The 19,032-nt window shown below is 43.9% G+C and overlaps 1 protein-coding gene across 1 annotated transcript in view; it reads right to left on the reverse strand.

Annotated features, from left to right (window-relative positions):
- Positions 1-19,032, reverse strand: part of stx1b (syntaxin 1B) — a gene marked incomplete at its 3' end in the record, with an annotated part of 103,100 nt that overhangs the window by 32,699 nt on the left and 51,369 nt on the right. Inside the window, exon 2 of the mRNA XM_083779496.1 lies at positions 6,037-6,111. Coding sequence (XP_083635622.1) covers positions 6,037-6,111 — 75 coding nt within the window. The remainder of the gene's footprint in view (positions 1-6,036; positions 6,112-19,032) is intronic.

Here is a 19,032-nt window from a genome sequence, read left to right on the forward strand (position 1 = left end):
CTTACTGTAACTGTACTGTAACTAAACATGTAGATTTGGAGTGTATATACTTTAACCCATTCTGAACGGGAACCCATTTTGGTGTCAGCATCATGTCGTGCTTTAGCTATTTAAAAATAGCAGATCTACAAGCTCATATCGCGCCACCGAGTGGCGCGATACGAGCTTGTAGGTCTGCTATTTTTGAAAAATCAAAGACACTTTTAGAATCTGATCTCAGGTCAGAATGGGTTAATAATGAAACTATCAGGATGTAATAGACATTTTTAGAATCTGATCTCAGGTCAGAATGGGTTAATTATTGACATGAAAAACAAACAATGCAAAAAGGAGGAGTGAATGGACACTATATTCCCTACAAGTCATCTGAATGGACACTATAAAAGCCAAGCCTTAGTCAGCTTTTAAAGGGCCAAATAAAGACACATTACCAAGGCCCCTTAATACCGCAGTGTGTGTACGCGCGCACGCACGCACGCACGCACACGCACACACACACACACACACACACACACACACACACACACACACACACACACACACACACACACACACACTGCAGTCTCACTCCAAAAGACGGAGAGGGAAGGGCAGAAAGACGAAGGTGAGGGAGAGTAGAGAGAGTAGAGAGAGAGAGAGAGAGAGAGAGAGAGAGAGAGAGAGAGAGAGAGAGAGAGAGAGAGAGAGAGAGAGAGAGAGAGAGAGTAGAGAGAGAGAGAGAGAGACAGAGAGAGAGAGAGAGAGAGAGAGAGAGAGAGAGAGAGACAGAGTAGAGAGAGAGAGAGAGAGAGAGTAGAGAGAGAGAGAGAGAGAGAGAGAGAGAGAGAGAGAGAGAGAGAGGAAGGTCGTTCTAGTTTCTTGGTGACATCAGCAAACCTGAAGGAAGGACAACACACACACGTACGTCGTGCGCAAGCACACCAGTCACAAACACACGCACACATGCACACACGCACACACACACACACACACACACACACACACACACACACACACACACACACACACACACACACACACACACACACACACACACACGTGCAAGCATGCACATGCATGCTTTACTTTATTCATGTGAGATTTACAGAGCTATAATTCTCACACAACCCCTCTAAATTCACGCACATGTGTCTGAGAGATGGGCTCATGTGTGTGTGTGTGTGTGTGTGTGTGTGTGTGTGTGTGTGTGTGCGTGCTTACGTGCGTGCGTGCGTGCGTGCGTGCGTGCGTGCGTGTGTGCGTGCGTAATCTAATCAGAGTCTAAGTGACATTATTTGTATGTCTGTCAAATTCCTGTACAGTCTGTGCTGTACTGTACTATACTGTCGCTACAGTAGACAGCTACTGTACTGTACGCACACATGCACGCACGCACACAACGCAACGCAACGCATGCACGCACGCACGCACGCACGCACGCACGCACGCACACACACAACGCAGCGCAACGCACGCAACAAAAAAGTACTCGCATTTCGTACTTAAGTAAAAGTCTCAATTCTGCTACAGCATGCCAAAAGTAGAAAATACTCATTGTGCAGAATGTTCCATTTCAAGTTTTCAAATCTTTTGAAAATTGCGAGCTTGTAGATCGGCTATTCTCAAATGGTCGTAATGTATGCAGGGTTGAAGTGGTTATATGTTTTGTAATAGAGCGCCGATATAGTCCTGACGTCACTCGCTCATCCCCCGGTTCACGGAAAGTAATTTCTCCTATGGAGAATAACATCTCATATAAGCGCTGTGGTCCAAAAATAAACAAGCTGTCTCTGTGATATTGTCGGGTTTAATAGGTGTCTCTGTAACGTTTACGACAGTCAGTCACATATATTTGATACAGTCTGTTTCTAGCGAAAGTTTAACTAATTCAGCAGCAGTATTAAACATTCGCGTTTTCTCTCAGTCAGTCAATCCATACGAGTGAAACGACATGTTTATTTATCAAACACAGCTCTTATATGAGTCGATCTTAAATCGGGGATTACAATGCAAACCCGCGTACTTGCGCCCTCTACCGATATTGACGTCAGACTCCGGTGTTCTATATCAAAATCTACAAAGTAACTACTAACTAGTGACTAAACGTTAGAAGTGGGAGTAAAATTACAATATTTAGATCCGAGATGTGGTGGAGATAGAAGTAAAAGTACAGAAAATGTCACATGCTCAAGTAAAGTCCACTCAAGTAAGTATACACTACTTAAAGGGACACTTCACCCTTTTTGTAAAAAGATATATGTTGATGACCGTTAGAAGCTTTAGAACACTTTCCTGGGGGTCTTTATGTGTGTAATATGTGGTTTTAGATATTTTAGATTGTAGCAGTGACCCCAGTGTCTCTGATGTCATGGACACTGGCTCACTTCATTCCTGGACTACAATTCCTATAATTCTTTGGTGCACTGCTCCTCCTTGTGGATAGGGACAACTTGTAGTCCAGGAAGGAAGTGAGCCCAGTGTCCATGACATCAGAGACACTGAGCTCACTGATACAATCTAAAATATCTAAAACCACCCCACTAGATCTCTATATATGGAGCTGGCCTCTTCTGACGTCTGCATATAGACTCCATATTTGGGCATGCATGACCAAAGAAATTACTCCATATATTGCATGAAAGGGACATGCATTTCCAACTTGCATCGTTCCAAGTACGCCAGAGCCCAACGGGCACCGCTCCAGCAGTACGAATGCCATTTTGTGTGTAGGCTATAGAGCGTCGCAGTCCCGCCCCCTTTCATGACGACGCCAGGCCCAGGAAATAGTTCCCAATGTATTTTCCCCAATATTTCCAAAAGTATTTATTTAAAGACCTTTTAAGCGTCGTACGAAGCCAACTCGAGGCGTGCCAAATCATGACAACAAACAAAACACATTTTGGACCAAACTAATAATTACAAAGAAGAAAAAAAAAAAAAAAAAGGGGTGTAACCTTCTTTCTAATTATTTGTTCGGCCCAAAACATTGTGATTATTGTCATGACTTGACAACAAGAGCTCGTAACGTGCCACTCGGTGGCGCGATATGAGCTTGTAGATCTGCTATTTTTAAATAGCTAAAGCACAACATGATGCCGACACCAAAATGGGTGCCCGTTCAGAATGGGTTAAAGATGGAGTGCCACAATGTTTTGTATTTTTTCCAGTTTTTCATGTGTCTATGAGGTGACAGTATACTTCATTAGACACCCTGGAGTCGTTTTTATGTGCAACGGTGCATTAACTTTGTATTTAGGGTTTCTTCCTGGAGGCTGAACCCTTGACAGTCAAACGGGCCAATGAAATAAACAGTAATATAGTGACATCACACTATCAGCCCCTCCTCTAACCCCTCCCCCTTTATCAGCAGCAAACCGGTTTCAAATCGGAGGCATGCACGGAAGAGGAACGTTACCAAGTGTCGCTTTTAAAACTCAATGGGAACACCATCCACTTTGCAGGGGGGAACTCCATGTTTTAATGTTGTCAATAACTGTAGCTTTCATCAGCATACCCCCGTGAGTCATAGAGTCTTTGTCTGAATCTGCTGTGTCTGATTCTGTTACGGGAAGGATATAATCCAATCTAAAAAGGAGCGCACGTATACGCTCTCTCCACGGAACTACAGTCCTCGTGGACCGTTGCACTTTTGATTAAAAAAAACTAAAATACCTGAAAGCCGTCATTTTATTATGATCACCACCACCCACGGGTCCAACATTGTAATATTTTCATCAGGGCCTGCATGCTGTACGTGTGCACTGTGGATTTGGCTCTCTTTGCCTCTTTCATTTTGCCACGCCGAGTAATTTCCATGGTCCACATAACTCTTTGTTAGATTGTATGAGATTGTAATTTCAGTTGCTCGGGAGAAATCAGCCCATGCTAGACTTTACGGCTTTATATATCCCCCCGTGTAGGTGTAGGTATAGGTTAGTTGTTGCAGTGGGACCTCATCCACGTCAATGCTTCGTGTTTATTTTAACACGTCCAGGACGGGAACCCCCATTTTGGTGTTTCAAGCATTATGCTATATATACTTTATATCTGTTGAAAAACAGCAGATCTACAAGCTCGTAGCGCGGCACCGAGTGCCGCGCTACGAGCTTGCAGATCTGCTGTTTTTGAAACGTCGCGAAAATGTGGCGCACACATCTTAACTAAACGTTCGTTTTTACGTTTACGTTTTATAACTCAAATCTTTGCTCCTGGAACGACGTATTTTCAGATGGGGGCTGGCGGCCAATAAAATTTTTTTTTTTTTTACATGAAATAGATTGAGAAACACTGATATAGAAACATCGTTTTTTCTTTCAGAAAACTGTCGTGATTTAGAAGCCTTTTTCTTTTTAGAATCGTCCTCAGGTATAAATGGGTTAATTTAGCTATGTACTGAGAGAGAGTATCTTTATTCATTTTCTTTACTAAATAATACAGCCGTGACGCAAATCACTGAAAATTTCCAAAATATGAATGGAGTGCTTCCTTTGCTTCCGTGAAAATAAGAAAGTGTATTCATTTCAATTTCCGTAACTCTCAGAGCTTGCTGCTAAAGAGGCTTTACGGTTTAATAGCCAATAACAAAATGTGAATATTTACAATCTGAAATACAGTCGTATAGAATAGCAATCTTTATCATAGGGAGAAGTGATTTCTGGAGTAAGAATGATGCACCAGGGAGTAGTACTAGTACCAGTAACGATGCACCAGGGAGTTGTACTAGTACCAGTAACGATGCACCAGGGAGTTGTACTAGTACCAGTAACGATGCACCAGGGAGTTGTACTAGTACCAGTAACGATGCACCAGGGAGTTGTACTAGTACCAGTAATGATTCACCAGGGAGTTGTACTAGTACCAGTAACGATTCACCAGGGAGTTGTACTAGTACCAGTAATGATGCACCAGGGAGTTGTACTAGTACCAGTAACGATGCACCAGGGAGTTGTACTAGTACCAGTAACGATTCACCAGGGAGTTGTACTAGTACCAGTAACGATTCACCAGGGAGTTGTACTAGTACCAGTAACGATGCACCAGGGAGTTGTACTAGTACCAGTAACGATTCACCAGGGAGTTGTACTAGTACCAGTAACGATGCACCAGGGAGTTGTACTAGTACCAGTAACGATGCACCAGGGAGTTGTACTAGTACCAGTAACGATGCACCAGGGAGTTGTACTAGTACCAGTAACGATGCACCAGGGAGTTGTACTAGTACCAGTAACGATTCACCAGGGAGTTGTACTAGTACCAGTAACGATGCACCAGGGAGTTGTACTAGTACCAGTGTTTCCCCCCTGGTTATATTGTTCTTCATATATCATGTTTACTCTGCGTGTGCGTGTGTGTTCGTGTGCATGCGTGCGTGTGTGTGTGTGTGTGTGTGTGCGTGCATGCGTGCGTGCGTGTGTGTGTGTGTGTGTGTAAACTACTTGTGTTCATATTTGGAAGCCTCGGTAATGTCCATAAATCAGTCGTGAGGGGCCTGCAGATTGCAGGCATGCCCAAGCCGAGAGCTATACAGGCATCGGCAGAATTCTGTTCAGTGTCTGCAATAATTGGCAGTCGCCTGGAGAAGGCGATGCTTTCTGTATACCCGTTGATCTGTATTCTTTGAAGCACTTGTTGTTGTTGTTGTACAGTTTTCCAAGTTTGCGCATCCACTATTGTTTGTGTTCAAGAATTTCTTGTAAAATGTGAATGCAAATAAAGATGTTAAATGTGCGTGCGTGCGTGCGTGCGCGCGTGCGTGCATGAGTGCATGCGTGTGCATGTGCGTGCGTGCAAATGGTGCAGTTATATATAGCGCTTTACGGTGTGGATTACATTCACCCATTGAGACGCTGCAGACGGCAGAGGAAACCATGCAAGGCACCAAGCTGCTCGTCGGGAGCCGTCTTGCTCAAGGACACTTCGACACGAGGAGGACCTGCACGGGGATCCAACTGGCAACCTTTGGTTTACCAAGCAGCCGCTGTGAGCCACATGCCGCCAGTCGCTCCGTCCATTGTGCGTGCGTGCGTGCGTGCGTGCGTGCGTGCGTGCGTGTTTTACCTGTTCAAAGAACTCATCCATAAAATGATCCCTGTCGACCTGCACCACCTCCTCATCATCATCACTGTCCTTAGCCTGGAACAAACAACAAACACACACACACACACACACACACACACATTAGTTATCAATACACACACATTAGTTATCAATACACACACATTAGTTATCAATAGACACACACATTTATCGATAACACATTCAGCATCAAACACAGCGAGAACACACTGTACGCATGTTACAATTCACACATGTATCAGTACACCGGATGTTACAATTCACACATGTATCAGTACACCGGATGTTACAATTCACACATGTATCAGTACACCGGATGCGATGTGAAGCAGGAAGTGATGTTCTGTAGTTGCTCTACAACTAAGTACTTTTACTTAAGTACTGTACTGTACTGAGGTGTTTGTACTATACTTGAGTATTTCCAATTTCCAGTACCAGATTTCCGAGGCAAAAGTTTGTACTTTTACTCCACTACAATTATGTGAAAACTTTAGTTACTATAGTTACTTTGGAGATTTTAATTTTGATTAGAAAACAATGCATTAACCACTTCAACTCTACATTTAGAAAACAATGCATTAACCACTTCAACTCTACATTTAGAAAACAATGCATTAACCACTTCAACTCTACATTTCGTCCATTTGAAAATAGCCGATCTACAAGTTTGTAGATCTGCAGTATTGGTACTTTTACTTAAAGGACCACTTCACCACTTTTCAACCTATCTTCATATAATAGGTCCTCACTAATAATCATGAAAAAAAGTGCGCAATTTTCTTCTACTCTGTCTGTGTCTCATAGGAGGGCTGTGGGCAGTTCAGAAACCGTCTTCCAGTGACATCATCGATGGGGAATAGAATACAAGCTAATAGAAACTGCAGGCTTTCTAGTCCTGAAAAGTTGCAATGCGAAAATGGAAGCCATCATTCTCACGATAATGAAAATCTAAGCTTTCTAGACACTCAAGGTCGTGAGCAGGCTCTTCTCCTCGCAGATGAGCAAGGATGGGAACGACGCTATAGTCGTGACTATAGGCTCTTCTCCTCTGGGAAACGAGGCTATATACTATTAAAGGTTTTATGACATTCATTTTCATTTCTTTTTCTTTTTCTTTTTCTTTTTTCTTTTAGGTTTTATGACCTCAATTACACCCAAAAAACCTGAACTTTGAACATTCAGTGGATTTTCTGTGGTCTAAGTTTTCTTTGGGGTTTTTTGGGCCTTTTGAGCTACAATGAAAACAGGCAACACAGTGAAACAGTGACATCTGCTGGCAAATTCCATTGACATATATGGGATTTGCAGTAAGTGATGTCACTTACTGCCGGCAAATCAGAGCACCTGTTTGAGCCAGAAAACCACAGTTCACAGAAAATCTACTGAATGTTAAAAGTTCATGTTTTTTGGGTGCAATTGAGATTAGAAAACCTAAAAAAAACAAGAACAATTCCAAAACTTTTTTTTTATGTCACAATCCCTTTAAGCCATGTAGCTTAAAAGTTGACAGAGAAAACGTAAGCAACAGCAACAAACTCTGGAGTTGAACGTTCTTTCATTCATTCTCCCAATTTGAACCAGCTACAAGAGACAGTGTCCTATACTTTTGACTATACACTATACCATTAAGCACCACCATGACAAACCATGCAACGATATCCACACATCATCAATATCAGCAACTATATACTGACATTCACTATATGTAGACATTTAGCTAAACAGCCTCCCCCGAAAATAATTATAGATCTTTGACTCTTGAGAGCGTGAAATGAAACCAACTTGGTATAAGAGGTAAATTAAGAAATGCAGATGTTGTGTATAGACTTCTTGTAATTCAAGAAGTCTATACACAATTATAGAGAATGTAAAATGATTGTTATTTTGATCAACGTTTCAATACAGCATGGAATTGTGGACAAAGTTATTCACCGACATATTCTTTCGTCTCGGGTCTGAGAGGCAACATCTCGTGAGACGGTGGTCCGTGGCTCAAATGCCAAATAGATAATGGGCCTTGACATGAAAAGGGTTGAAAAGCACTGCAGTTGAAATGTAGCATTTAGTGGGAAAAGCCAGGGGTCCTTGAAGGGAAAACCCAGAGGTCCTTGAAGGGAAAACCCAGGGGTCCTTGAAGGGAAAACCCAGAGGTCCTTGAAGGGAAAACCCAGGGGTCCTTGGAGGGAAAACCCAGAGGTCCTTGAAGGGGTTCCAGGGAGGCCAGATCAATTACTGATGGTTCACCTTCACCATTATTACATTATTACACACACACACACACACACACACACACACACACACACACACACACACACACACACACACACACACACACACACACACACACACACACACACACACACACACACACACACACACAGAGACACAGTTCTCTGCTCCCTGTCACTTGGACGAGGACCAGACTCCGCTGTCGACTCATCATCCATCCTTGTATACTGTGTACGTGCCAGACAAAGTAAAACGGCCACATCATAATTATGTGACGTGCGACGCTGACATGTTGCTGCCGGGGTCTTCAGGAGAGCCAATAACGTCTCTCTCTGTGTAAAGTACATGTAGTTTATATGATGTATGAAGTGAACTCAACCACACAACCCTGCCATGCATCAGAGGAGAGGAGGTGGATTCTATACTTATTCATTATTTTACTGCCAACATACCTCTCACCCCAGGGAGGTTATCTGCCGAGCTAAAGCTTCACACAAAATATGAAACGGTTTAGCCACCTTTTAACATTGGCCCGGTTGCTATAGGCAACGCCTCCGTCACCCCCAGCACCAGGATTTTTGCACACGGCCCCCATAGACCTCCATTCAAATTATATAGGATGTTCTATGCCTCGTATCTCCTGATGGAGGGGAAAGGAACTGGTCGGAATGACGTGTTCCTTCCACGCGCTACGTCCGGCCGGGGAAAACTCCCCCTCTGTCAGGTGAAAGGAAGAAGCTTGGACTCTTCATGCATAGAAGGAAGCATGAGGTCAGTCCGCTGCCCCCCCCCAGGCTGGCAGAGGAAGTGTAGCGCCCAGGATTACATTAGATTAGTTGGGCTGCAGTAGAGCTGCAGGTTGGGCTGCAGTAGAGCAGATGGCCGCTCTGTTCATACGCCGTGCTCCACTTCACCACAAATACTGACTGAACGACAGGATGCATGCTGGGAAGGCCACGCTACGCTAGCTAGCACCGACATGCACGCGCACGCACGCACACGCACGCACGCACGCACGCACGCACACACACACACACACACACACACACACACACACACACTCGACACGTTGTTGATTGGCTATTTTCCGTCTTTCGCCACAATGAAGAAATCGTCCTCAACAAACCCAACGTCCACGACCATTCCTGGCAAAATGTCAACCATGATGGTTTGAAAACGTTTGTTGTTCTTTATAGCCGCGACATAAAATGAACTCATTATTTCCAACACAATGTTGTTTACTGTCTTGGCTCGCTCGAAAAAGCAATATTCATCGCAATAACTATTCCCTGGCAGTATGTGTATATATAGGGGGGGGGGGGAAGTGTGAATAAAATATAATATAATATTATCTTCACTGGCAGTGCCTTTACCACGGCCCCGTCTCTGAGCTAAAAATAGAAACATTGAATCAGCCAATGGAAGTGTTATGTTTGCAGCATGCGGTTGAGACACCCAGGTCCATCTGGACTGTTACAGCAGAGCCAGGAATCACCCAGGGGATTGTGGGTAGTGTAGTCCTATATACTGTAGTCACACCCATGCCAGGTAACAATTAGGTCATATCGCTGCTGTCGGGCGAAACCACTAATCTACACATTCAAATCTTTTTTTCTTTCTTTGTTTGCGGCTTTCGCCTTTATTTTATATTTTTTATGGGGAGAGAGATGGGGGGGGGGGGGGGGGGGGAGAGGAAGACATGCAGTAAAGGCCGTCGGGATCGGGAGTCGAACCCGCGGCACACTGCCAGACCTGGATTATACCAGCCAAGGTGCCTGGACCGCTGAGCCACGGCCCAGGCCCTTCTAACCTTTTGTGTGTTTTTTTGTTTTTTCCATGAATTGAGAAGTCGCAAAAAGGGACTTGTTGTGAATTTGTAGATCTGCTATTTTCACATGATTTTTTTATACCTTTTCAAAACTCTGCATAATGAGCATACTTTTACTCAAGTAAATCTTGAATAATAACAGACCATTTCTTTACAACAGGGTATTGATACTTTTACTCATGAGTAAAACATGTGAGTATACTTCTTCCATCACTGTTACATGGTACAGTACGCTGAGTACGGTGGTCTAGTGGGGATTCTGTACAGTGTGTGGGTATAATAAGCTGCTACCTCAGTCCCTCTAGGTCTCTGAGTCTGAATATGCTGACCGAATGCAAATAACGCTTCACCTCATCCCTATTTCTACGCGTTGGTGGCCTATATATATATATATATACACGCTGTGTGCACACCTGACAAGCCCACACACAGAATAGAGTGCCAGGTCATTTCAGGAAAACCTAGAAAAGCAAATAAGCATGACTTAAAGGACAACTTTAGTTTTTTTCAACCAAGCTTCATGTTTTAGGTTGTTATTAGAATTTTCTTTCATTTGCTGCTTTCTTTTGTTTTAGGGATTTTAGCAGTTTTTGACAGAGGGGCGGGGGCATTCGAGCATGGGGCTAAATATGTATTTTTTTTACAAAATATTACGGTGATTTATTTTTTTATTATTTACTATAGTCCTAATAAACCCCAAGAAATTACATCTGTCCAGAAAAGATCACAGGATCTACTGAATGTGACAAACTGACATATTCAGCCTATACACACAGTATAAGCCTTCCCCCAGTATAGGCTACCTTCACATTCAGTAGATCATGTGATCTTCTGTGGCCAGATGTAATTTCCTGGGGTTTATTAGGACTATAGTAAATAATAAATAAATAAATCACCATCAAATTTGGTAAAAAAAATACATATTTAGCCCCATGCTCGAATGTCCCCGCCCCCCCCTGTCAAAAAGAGCTAAAATCCCTAAAACGAAAGAAAGCAGCAAATGAAAGAAAATGAACACCCACCTTTTAGTTTCTCTAATAACAACCTAAAACATGAACCTTGGTTGAAAAAAACTAAAGTTGTCCTTTAAGCCATATTTATAGGCCTGACGTTGAAATAAATAAAAAGTCTTCTGAAAGAATATATACAGTATATTCAAGGATTTGTGCCACGAAAATAGCAGACCTATACAAGCTCGTAGCGCGCCACTCGGTGATGGCGCGCTATATGAGCTTGTATAGATCTGCTATTTTTATATAGCTAAATAATGCTTATATATAGTTAAAACACCAAAACGGGTTCCCGTCCAGAATGGGTTAAAAAAAATTACAATAATAAATAATAAATAAAATAGCAGTGAAAGCTCACAGATTCATCTGACCCAAACGCTGGAGAAAAGTATAGTCTCTGAATCTGAGGTTAATTGCGAACGCAGTGAGCCACTTACTATGACAGCAAGGGCTGAATGTCTGTCTGTGTGTGTGTCTGTGTGTGTGTGTGTGTGTCTGTCCCGCTGTTACACCACCCACCCGCCACCAGAGGGCGCAGCTGTAGCACACACACACACACAGGGCGCAGCTGTAGCACACACACACACACACACACACACACACACACACACACACACACAACCACACACACACGAGCTGCGTTCGCTCCCCGCGTTTGCGCGTCTTACTTGTTATACGAATGCTTCTTTGGGATTTGGCATTGCATGGTGTGGGTTCACATGCGCCTCTCCCATGCAGCTAGCACCGTGTTTGTGTGTGTGTGTGTGTGTGTGAGTGTGTGTGTGTGTGTGTGTGTGTGCCAAACGTCCACACAAGCAATGCAGAATGTGAGAAACGAGGCTGCATGTCGCCCAACGGGAACAAAGCCCCACCCAGTTATATGCAGTACCCAATGCACCCTAAATGTTGTGTGTGTGTGTGTGTGTGTGTGTGTGTGTGTGTGTGTGTGTGTGTGTGTGTGTGTGTGTGTGTGTGTGCGCGTGTGTGTGTGTGTGTGTCTGTGTGTGTGTGTGTGTGTGCGTGTGTGTGCGTGTGTGTGTGTGTGTGTGTGTGTGTGTGTGTGTGTGTGTGTGTGTGTGTGAAGCAGACTTATATCGAATGATAACTCTAAACGCACGCACGTACGCACGCATGCACGCACGCACGCACGCACGTACGTACGCATGCACACAGCTCTTCCTGAGCTGCAACACAATGACAGTGCATCTCGTCCTCCTCCTGAGATACGCCTCGCCTCGCCTCGGCGTCCTAAATATATCTGCTCTGTCGGGAGGAAACCTCGTATGTCCAAAGAACTGTTACCGTCCACCATTCACATTCCTAAAGAACTGTTACCGTCCACATTCATAAAGAACTGTTACCGTTCACCATTCACATTCCTAAAGAACTGTTACCGTCCACCATTCACATTCCTAAAGAACTGTTACCGTCCACATTCATAAAGAACTGTTACCGTTCACCATTCACATTCCTAAAGAACTGTTACCGTCCACATTCATAAAGAACTGTTACCGTTCACCATTCACATTCCTAAAAAACTGTTACCGTCCACATTCATAAAGAACTGTTACCGTTCACCATTCACATTCCTAAAGAACTGTTACCGTCCACACTCATAAAGAACTGTTACTGTCCACATTCATAAAGAACTGTTACCGTCCACATTCCTAAATAACTGTTACCGTCCACATTCATAAAGAACTGTTACCGTCCACATTCATAAAGAACTGTTACCGTTCACCATTCACATTCATAAAGAACTGTTACCGTTCACCATTCACATTCCTAAAGAACTGTTACCGTCCACATTCATAAATAACTGTTACCGTCCACATTCATAAATAACTGTTACCGTCCACATTCATAAAGAACTGTTACCGTTCACCATTCACATTCCTAAAGAACTGTTACCGTCCACATTCATAAAGAACTGTTACCGTCCACATTCATAAAGAACTGTTACCGTTCACCATTCACATTCATAAAGAACTGTTAGTGTTCACCATTCACATTCCTAAAGAACTGTTAGCGTTCACCATTCACATTCCTAAAGAACTGTTAGCGTTCACCATTCACATTCATAAAGAACTGTTACCGTCCACATTCATAAAGAACTGTTACCGTTCACCATTCACATTCATAAAGAACTGTTAGTGTTCACCATTCACATTCCTAAAGAACTGTTAGCGTTCACCATTCACATTCCTAAAGAACTGTTAGCGTTCACCATTCACATTCCTAAAGAACTGTTAGCGTCCACATTCACATTCCTAAAGAACTGTTAGCGTTCACCATTCACATTCATAAAGAACTGTTAGCGTTCACCATTCACATTCATAAAGAACTGTTAGCGTTCACCATTCACATTCCTACAGAACTGTATACCGTGGACCCTCACGGGTCCATTTGGTTTCATTTTACACCCTCAAGAGGTAAAGCTCGAATATAGGGGTCCACTTGGTTACCAACTCTCCATCATTTACCTGGAACCCCTTCGTACGTTATGCTCTGTGTGACGCTGTACGTTATGCTGTACGTTATGCTGTACGTTATGCTGTACGTTATGCTGTACGTTATGCTGTACGTTATGCTGTACGTTATGCTCTGTGTGACGCTGTAGCATCATTTACCAAGTAAACACACACAACGTTACAATGTGGAGATAAGAGGATTCTGCCCCGGCAGCAACGCTATTCTCTCTCTCTCTCTCTCTCTCTCTCTCTGTCTCTCTCTCTCCATCTGTCCGTTCCTTGATAAATTCACCTCTCCTCCTGCGCCCATCCCCCTCTCTCTCTCTCCCCCTCTCCCTCTCCCTCTCCCTCTCCCTCTCCCTCTCCCTCTCCCTCTCTCTCTCTCTCTCTCTCTCTCTCTCTCTCTCTCTCTCTCTCTCCCTCTCTCTGATGATGTCTCTCCACCTGGATCCGGTCTCTCCAGCAGAGAGACCTACCTCACTGGGACACGCCCACACACGCATTTACATGCCCATGGTGGAGCGTCATGCCAAAGGGGGCAACACATTCCACCACCCCTGGGAGCACACGCGCACGCACGCAACGCAACGCACACGCGCATGCACGCTGACAGACACGCGCATGCATGCATGCACATTCACTCCATCATTGCCGATAATGTTAGCAACACAATGCTAGATTCCTTATGTGTGTAACAGATACATCTCATCATCACCAAGATCCTATAAAGCACGGAACAGTGCGTGTGTGTGCGTGCGTACTGTACGTACGTGCTCTCGCGTGTGATGCGCGTGTGCGTGTGTGTGTGTAATGGAACATGGAGGCCCATGAGGAGGAGGGAGGGAGGGAGGGGGGGGGGGGGGTATAATAGTGAAACACAATAGTGTGTGAGTGGTCTGGTTGTAACAGATAAGACTGACGCGACAAGAAGGGCCTCTCAGCAACAATCTGCCTCCGTCACCCACAACGCTGCATGTTGTATACTGCCTGTATCCACACTTTCCTGTCGATTTCATTGGATATCATTGGTCATCTGACCAGTTTCATTGGCTTTCATTGGATCAAATCGACAGGAACTGTGAGCACACACACACAGCCCAGGGAAAGTGTGGATATACACCATGTTTAAAATAATAATTGAACGCACAGAATATCAATACGAAGCAACAGGAAAACATGTTATCTCAATGGTAGTGGATGGAGAGAGAAAGGATCTCTGGCCAACCACGAAGCGGAAGCCACATGGAGAGCTAGCGGAGAGCGGCACAACGCTTGACAAAAGGGTGAATTGTACTTTTACATTTTCTTTCAGAAAAACCAAAGTAAAAAAAATTCAAATTCAAAACTAGAGGCTCAATGGAGAAATTCCATGCTAGACGGCAACCCTTCATATATCATACTTCAACAACTTGGAAACACTCCCGAGCGATCAGTTATAATTTCATCGGAGGGGCGGCTGTGGCTCAGGAGGTAGAGCAGGTCGTCCAATGATCCATGGGTCGGCGGTTCGAATCCCGGCTCCTCCTCCTGTCTACATGTCAAAAGTGTCCTTGGGCAAAGACACTGAACCCCTAATTGCTCCCGATGTGCAGGTTGGTGCCTTGCATGGCTTCCGCCGCAATCGGTGTATGAATGTGTGTGTGAATGGGTGAATGTAATGCACAATCTCTGTAAAGCGCCTTGGATAAAGGCGCTATATAAATGCACCATTTACCATTTACCATTTATCTAACTACCCAGCATCAATTTCAATGTCCCAAGGAGGTATGCAGTAGGCCTATATTATAATGTTTGTATCTTATTTTCTGTTTGTCACGTTCCTTTATTATTTTTAGTTTTTTATTTATTTTTTATTTTATTCATTCATTATTCTCTTTTGTTTATCTTGCTTACTTCACTATTTATTTTTTCCTTATTGTGTTGTATTTACATTTATTTGAATTCTTATGTTCTGCCTCCCCTACGACCCATGGGAGGGTGGGAGGGTGAACGGGAGGGTAGGCTGGGCAAGCGTGACCACTCTTGGTCACTCTGCCCAACCTAAGGGGAAGGGTTGCACACAAAAAAAAAACGGGGAATATCACCAACAACAATAACGATGTAAAACTAACTTTGTACATCTCCCTGAATAGAAAAACCGAAGTACAGTAATCGGTGCTCTAGGTCAGGACACTCCAAAAGGCGGGACCCTTGTGGCATTGGTTGGGCTGTAATCTTCCCCCCCCGCCCCCCCCACTGGTGAAGACAGATGGCCTGTGTGCGTTCTGGGTTTTCTTTCCGTTCAAAAGAGGACTTTTTCCTCGACACCTCCGCCAAGTTCATGGTGGGTCTCTGGCAAGAGTGTTTTCGCTCTCAACCTGCTCTTCATGTAAAGCAAGGGTTCCCCAATTAATTTTCCTCAAGGGCCATGTTTTGACTATAGGGTACCAGGCTGGCTGGGGGCCGCGTCGGCACGCGCTAGGTCGAGGTCTGTGGCCCTGAAAATATATTTTCAGGGCAAGAAGACCCCATTTGAAAAGGACCCCCAGTTTGACATGCAGAGGCTACTACTGACCCCCCATTTAACGCCATTTATATCTGGAACTCCCCCGAAAAAATTCTTCCAGAGGCCACAATGGGGCGCTCCGAGGGCCGCAGATGGCCTGCGGGCCGCTAATTGGGGAACCCTGATGTAAAGTATCTTAGCTATGATTTTGCACCCTATATATTGTAAATAACATTGATTGATTGATTGATTGATTGATTGATTGATTGATTGATTGATTGATTGATTGATTGATTGATTGACTGACTGACTGACTGACTGACTGACTGACTGACAGTAATATTGTTTTAAACACACAGTAAACGCGCATGCATACAGCCCTATCTAATGGCATTGTTGTTTTCAAGCGGGCCCAGCTGGTCCAGAAGAGGCTGCAGGGGAAGCAGTGCTCGGTATTAAGCCATTCTGAACGGGAACCCCTGTTGGTGTTCTAAGCATTATGTTAGACTTTAGCTATTGAAACAAAATAGCAGATCTACAAGCTTGTAGCGCTTATACGGGCTTGTATAGGTCTTTTGTAGATTTTTGAAAAATCGTGAAAATGTTTGAATATATTTTATTTCAGCGCGATTAAAAAAAAAACTCAAATCTTTGCTTCATGGTGGGAGGTCCCTGGAAAAACATATTTTCAGATGGAGGTCGGTGGCTAATTACCTATACTTTTGGGGGTCCCCTTGACATGAACAAGGTTGAGCACTTATACTGACAATAGAAACATGATTTTCCTGAAAACTGTCATGATTTGTAAGAATCGTCCTATGAGGTCTAAATGGGTTATCCCATTCTGACCGGGCACCCATTTTGGTGTCAGCATCATGTCATGCTTTAGCTATTGAAAAATAGCAGATCTACAAGCTCATATCGCGCCACCGAGTGGCGCGATATGAGCTTGTAGGTCTGCTATTTTTGAAAAATCGAAGAGCGACTGACATTTCTAGAATCTGATCTCAGGTCAGAATGGGTTAATCAGACCAGTGTGTGTCCAGTGGAAACCTCGTATGAATCTGATCTCAGATCAGAATGGGTTAAGATGCCTGAAGAGGAGTTGTGTTTGGCAGCGGTGGAGACAGTAGCAGGCGGGTCCCTCACAGCAGCACAGTATACCTGCACAGCGTGCTCAGTGAATGATGCAAAATGCAAACTCAATGAACTACAGTAAAAGCTTCCCGCAACATGTTGTCATTATAATTATGGCCACCTAAACTTACAGTATACAGTGCAGTATACCTCCTAATCCTCATGTAACACAATGCACAATAATTATGTCTATCGTCACATAATGGGTGTTGTATTTGAGGTTGTAGCGGGGACGTGTGTGCACACACACATAGACATCAAAGAGGGCTTAATTCGGCCCCTGCTGAACTTTAACCCATTCTGACCTGAGATCAGATTCATACGAGGTTTCCACTGGACACACACTATGGTCTGATTAACCCATTCTGACCTGAGATCAGATTCTAGAAAATGTCAGTCGTTCTTCGATTTTTCTAAAATAGCAGACCTACAAGCTGATACACACCTGATACACACCTGCCACACACCTGACACACACCTGCCAACTGACTCACTGTCACAGCACACGTGCAGCTGCACGTGTGCTGTGACAGTGAGTGTGTGTGCAGATCGATGCACACACACTCACCCAGACACACCCAGACACACCCACACACACACACACACACACACACACACACACACACACACACACACACACAGAGACAGAGAGAGAGAGAGAGAGAGAGAGAGAGAGAGAGAGAGAGAGAGAGATTGTGATGTATTCCCATGCTTTTGTGTTTAATGTAAATCGCTCTGGATTAAGAGCGTCTGCTAAATGCCTAAATTGTACTGAGATATAGAGGAGGGGCAGGTGAGGCAGAACTCATCGTTTATGTATACCAGTATACAGCTGACATTTCAACCCACAGTGACTAAAAAAAGCACTGGCTGGCCTCAAAATAGAAGATAGACACGCTCCCAAAGCCATCCATCCCCGACGCGTTGTGAGCTTGTAGATCGGATCATCAGTTATTTCTGGACGAATGTTCCCAGGGGGGGGGGGGGGGGGGGGATTGATTGAAGTATTTATTAAGTATTATTATTATTATTTTCAGGTCTGCGGTTATAGGCGCAAAGCTTGGCTCAGGGAGGAGGAGGCCATGCAGAGTCCAAAGCACTTTGGATAATAACATCATATCCCGTGTTTGTAAAACTGCAGAATATATATAGGTATGCATATTTCAAGCACGACTCAACACAACAGCGCGGTTAACATGTGGACGACACCACAGAGCATTACACTTGTTTACAATATCGGGTCCACCATTTTCAATTCATCAGAAGAAGAAGAAGATGAAACACCCATGGCCTGCACTCTGACGATCCGCAAACCAGGACAACAAGAACCCCCCCCCCCCATGCAACAACGTGTCTTAAAGAAAAAGACAACCACAAGGTTTGTGCAACATTTCATGGCTCACGGCATTGAAGCTCTAAAAGGCGCTGGACTTCAACACAATCCCAACTGGACAGTATAGGACAAAGACGTTTTAATGAAAAACAGTGGATTAAGAACCTTAAAGGACCACTTCACCACTTTTCAACCTATCTTCATATAATAGGTCCTCACTAATAATCAGTTTTCTACTCAGTCTGTGTCTCATATAGGAGGGCTGTGGGCAGTTCAGAAACCGTCTTCCAGTGACATCATCATTAGGCAGATTATTTTTTAAACAAGATTTCTTTACAAAAATGTTTAGATTTTCATTATCGTGAGAACGATGGCTTCCATTTTCACATTGCAACTTTTCAGGACTAGAAAGCCTGCAGTTTTTATTAGCTTGTATTCCCCATCGATGATGTCACTGGAAGACGGTTTCTGAACTGCCCACAGCC

The sequence above is a fragment of the Protomyctophum parallelum genome, assembly GCF_964188405.1.
Source record: "Protomyctophum parallelum genome assembly, chromosome: 13".
Classification (NCBI taxonomy): domain Eukaryota; kingdom Metazoa; phylum Chordata; class Actinopteri; order Myctophiformes; family Myctophidae; genus Protomyctophum; species Protomyctophum parallelum.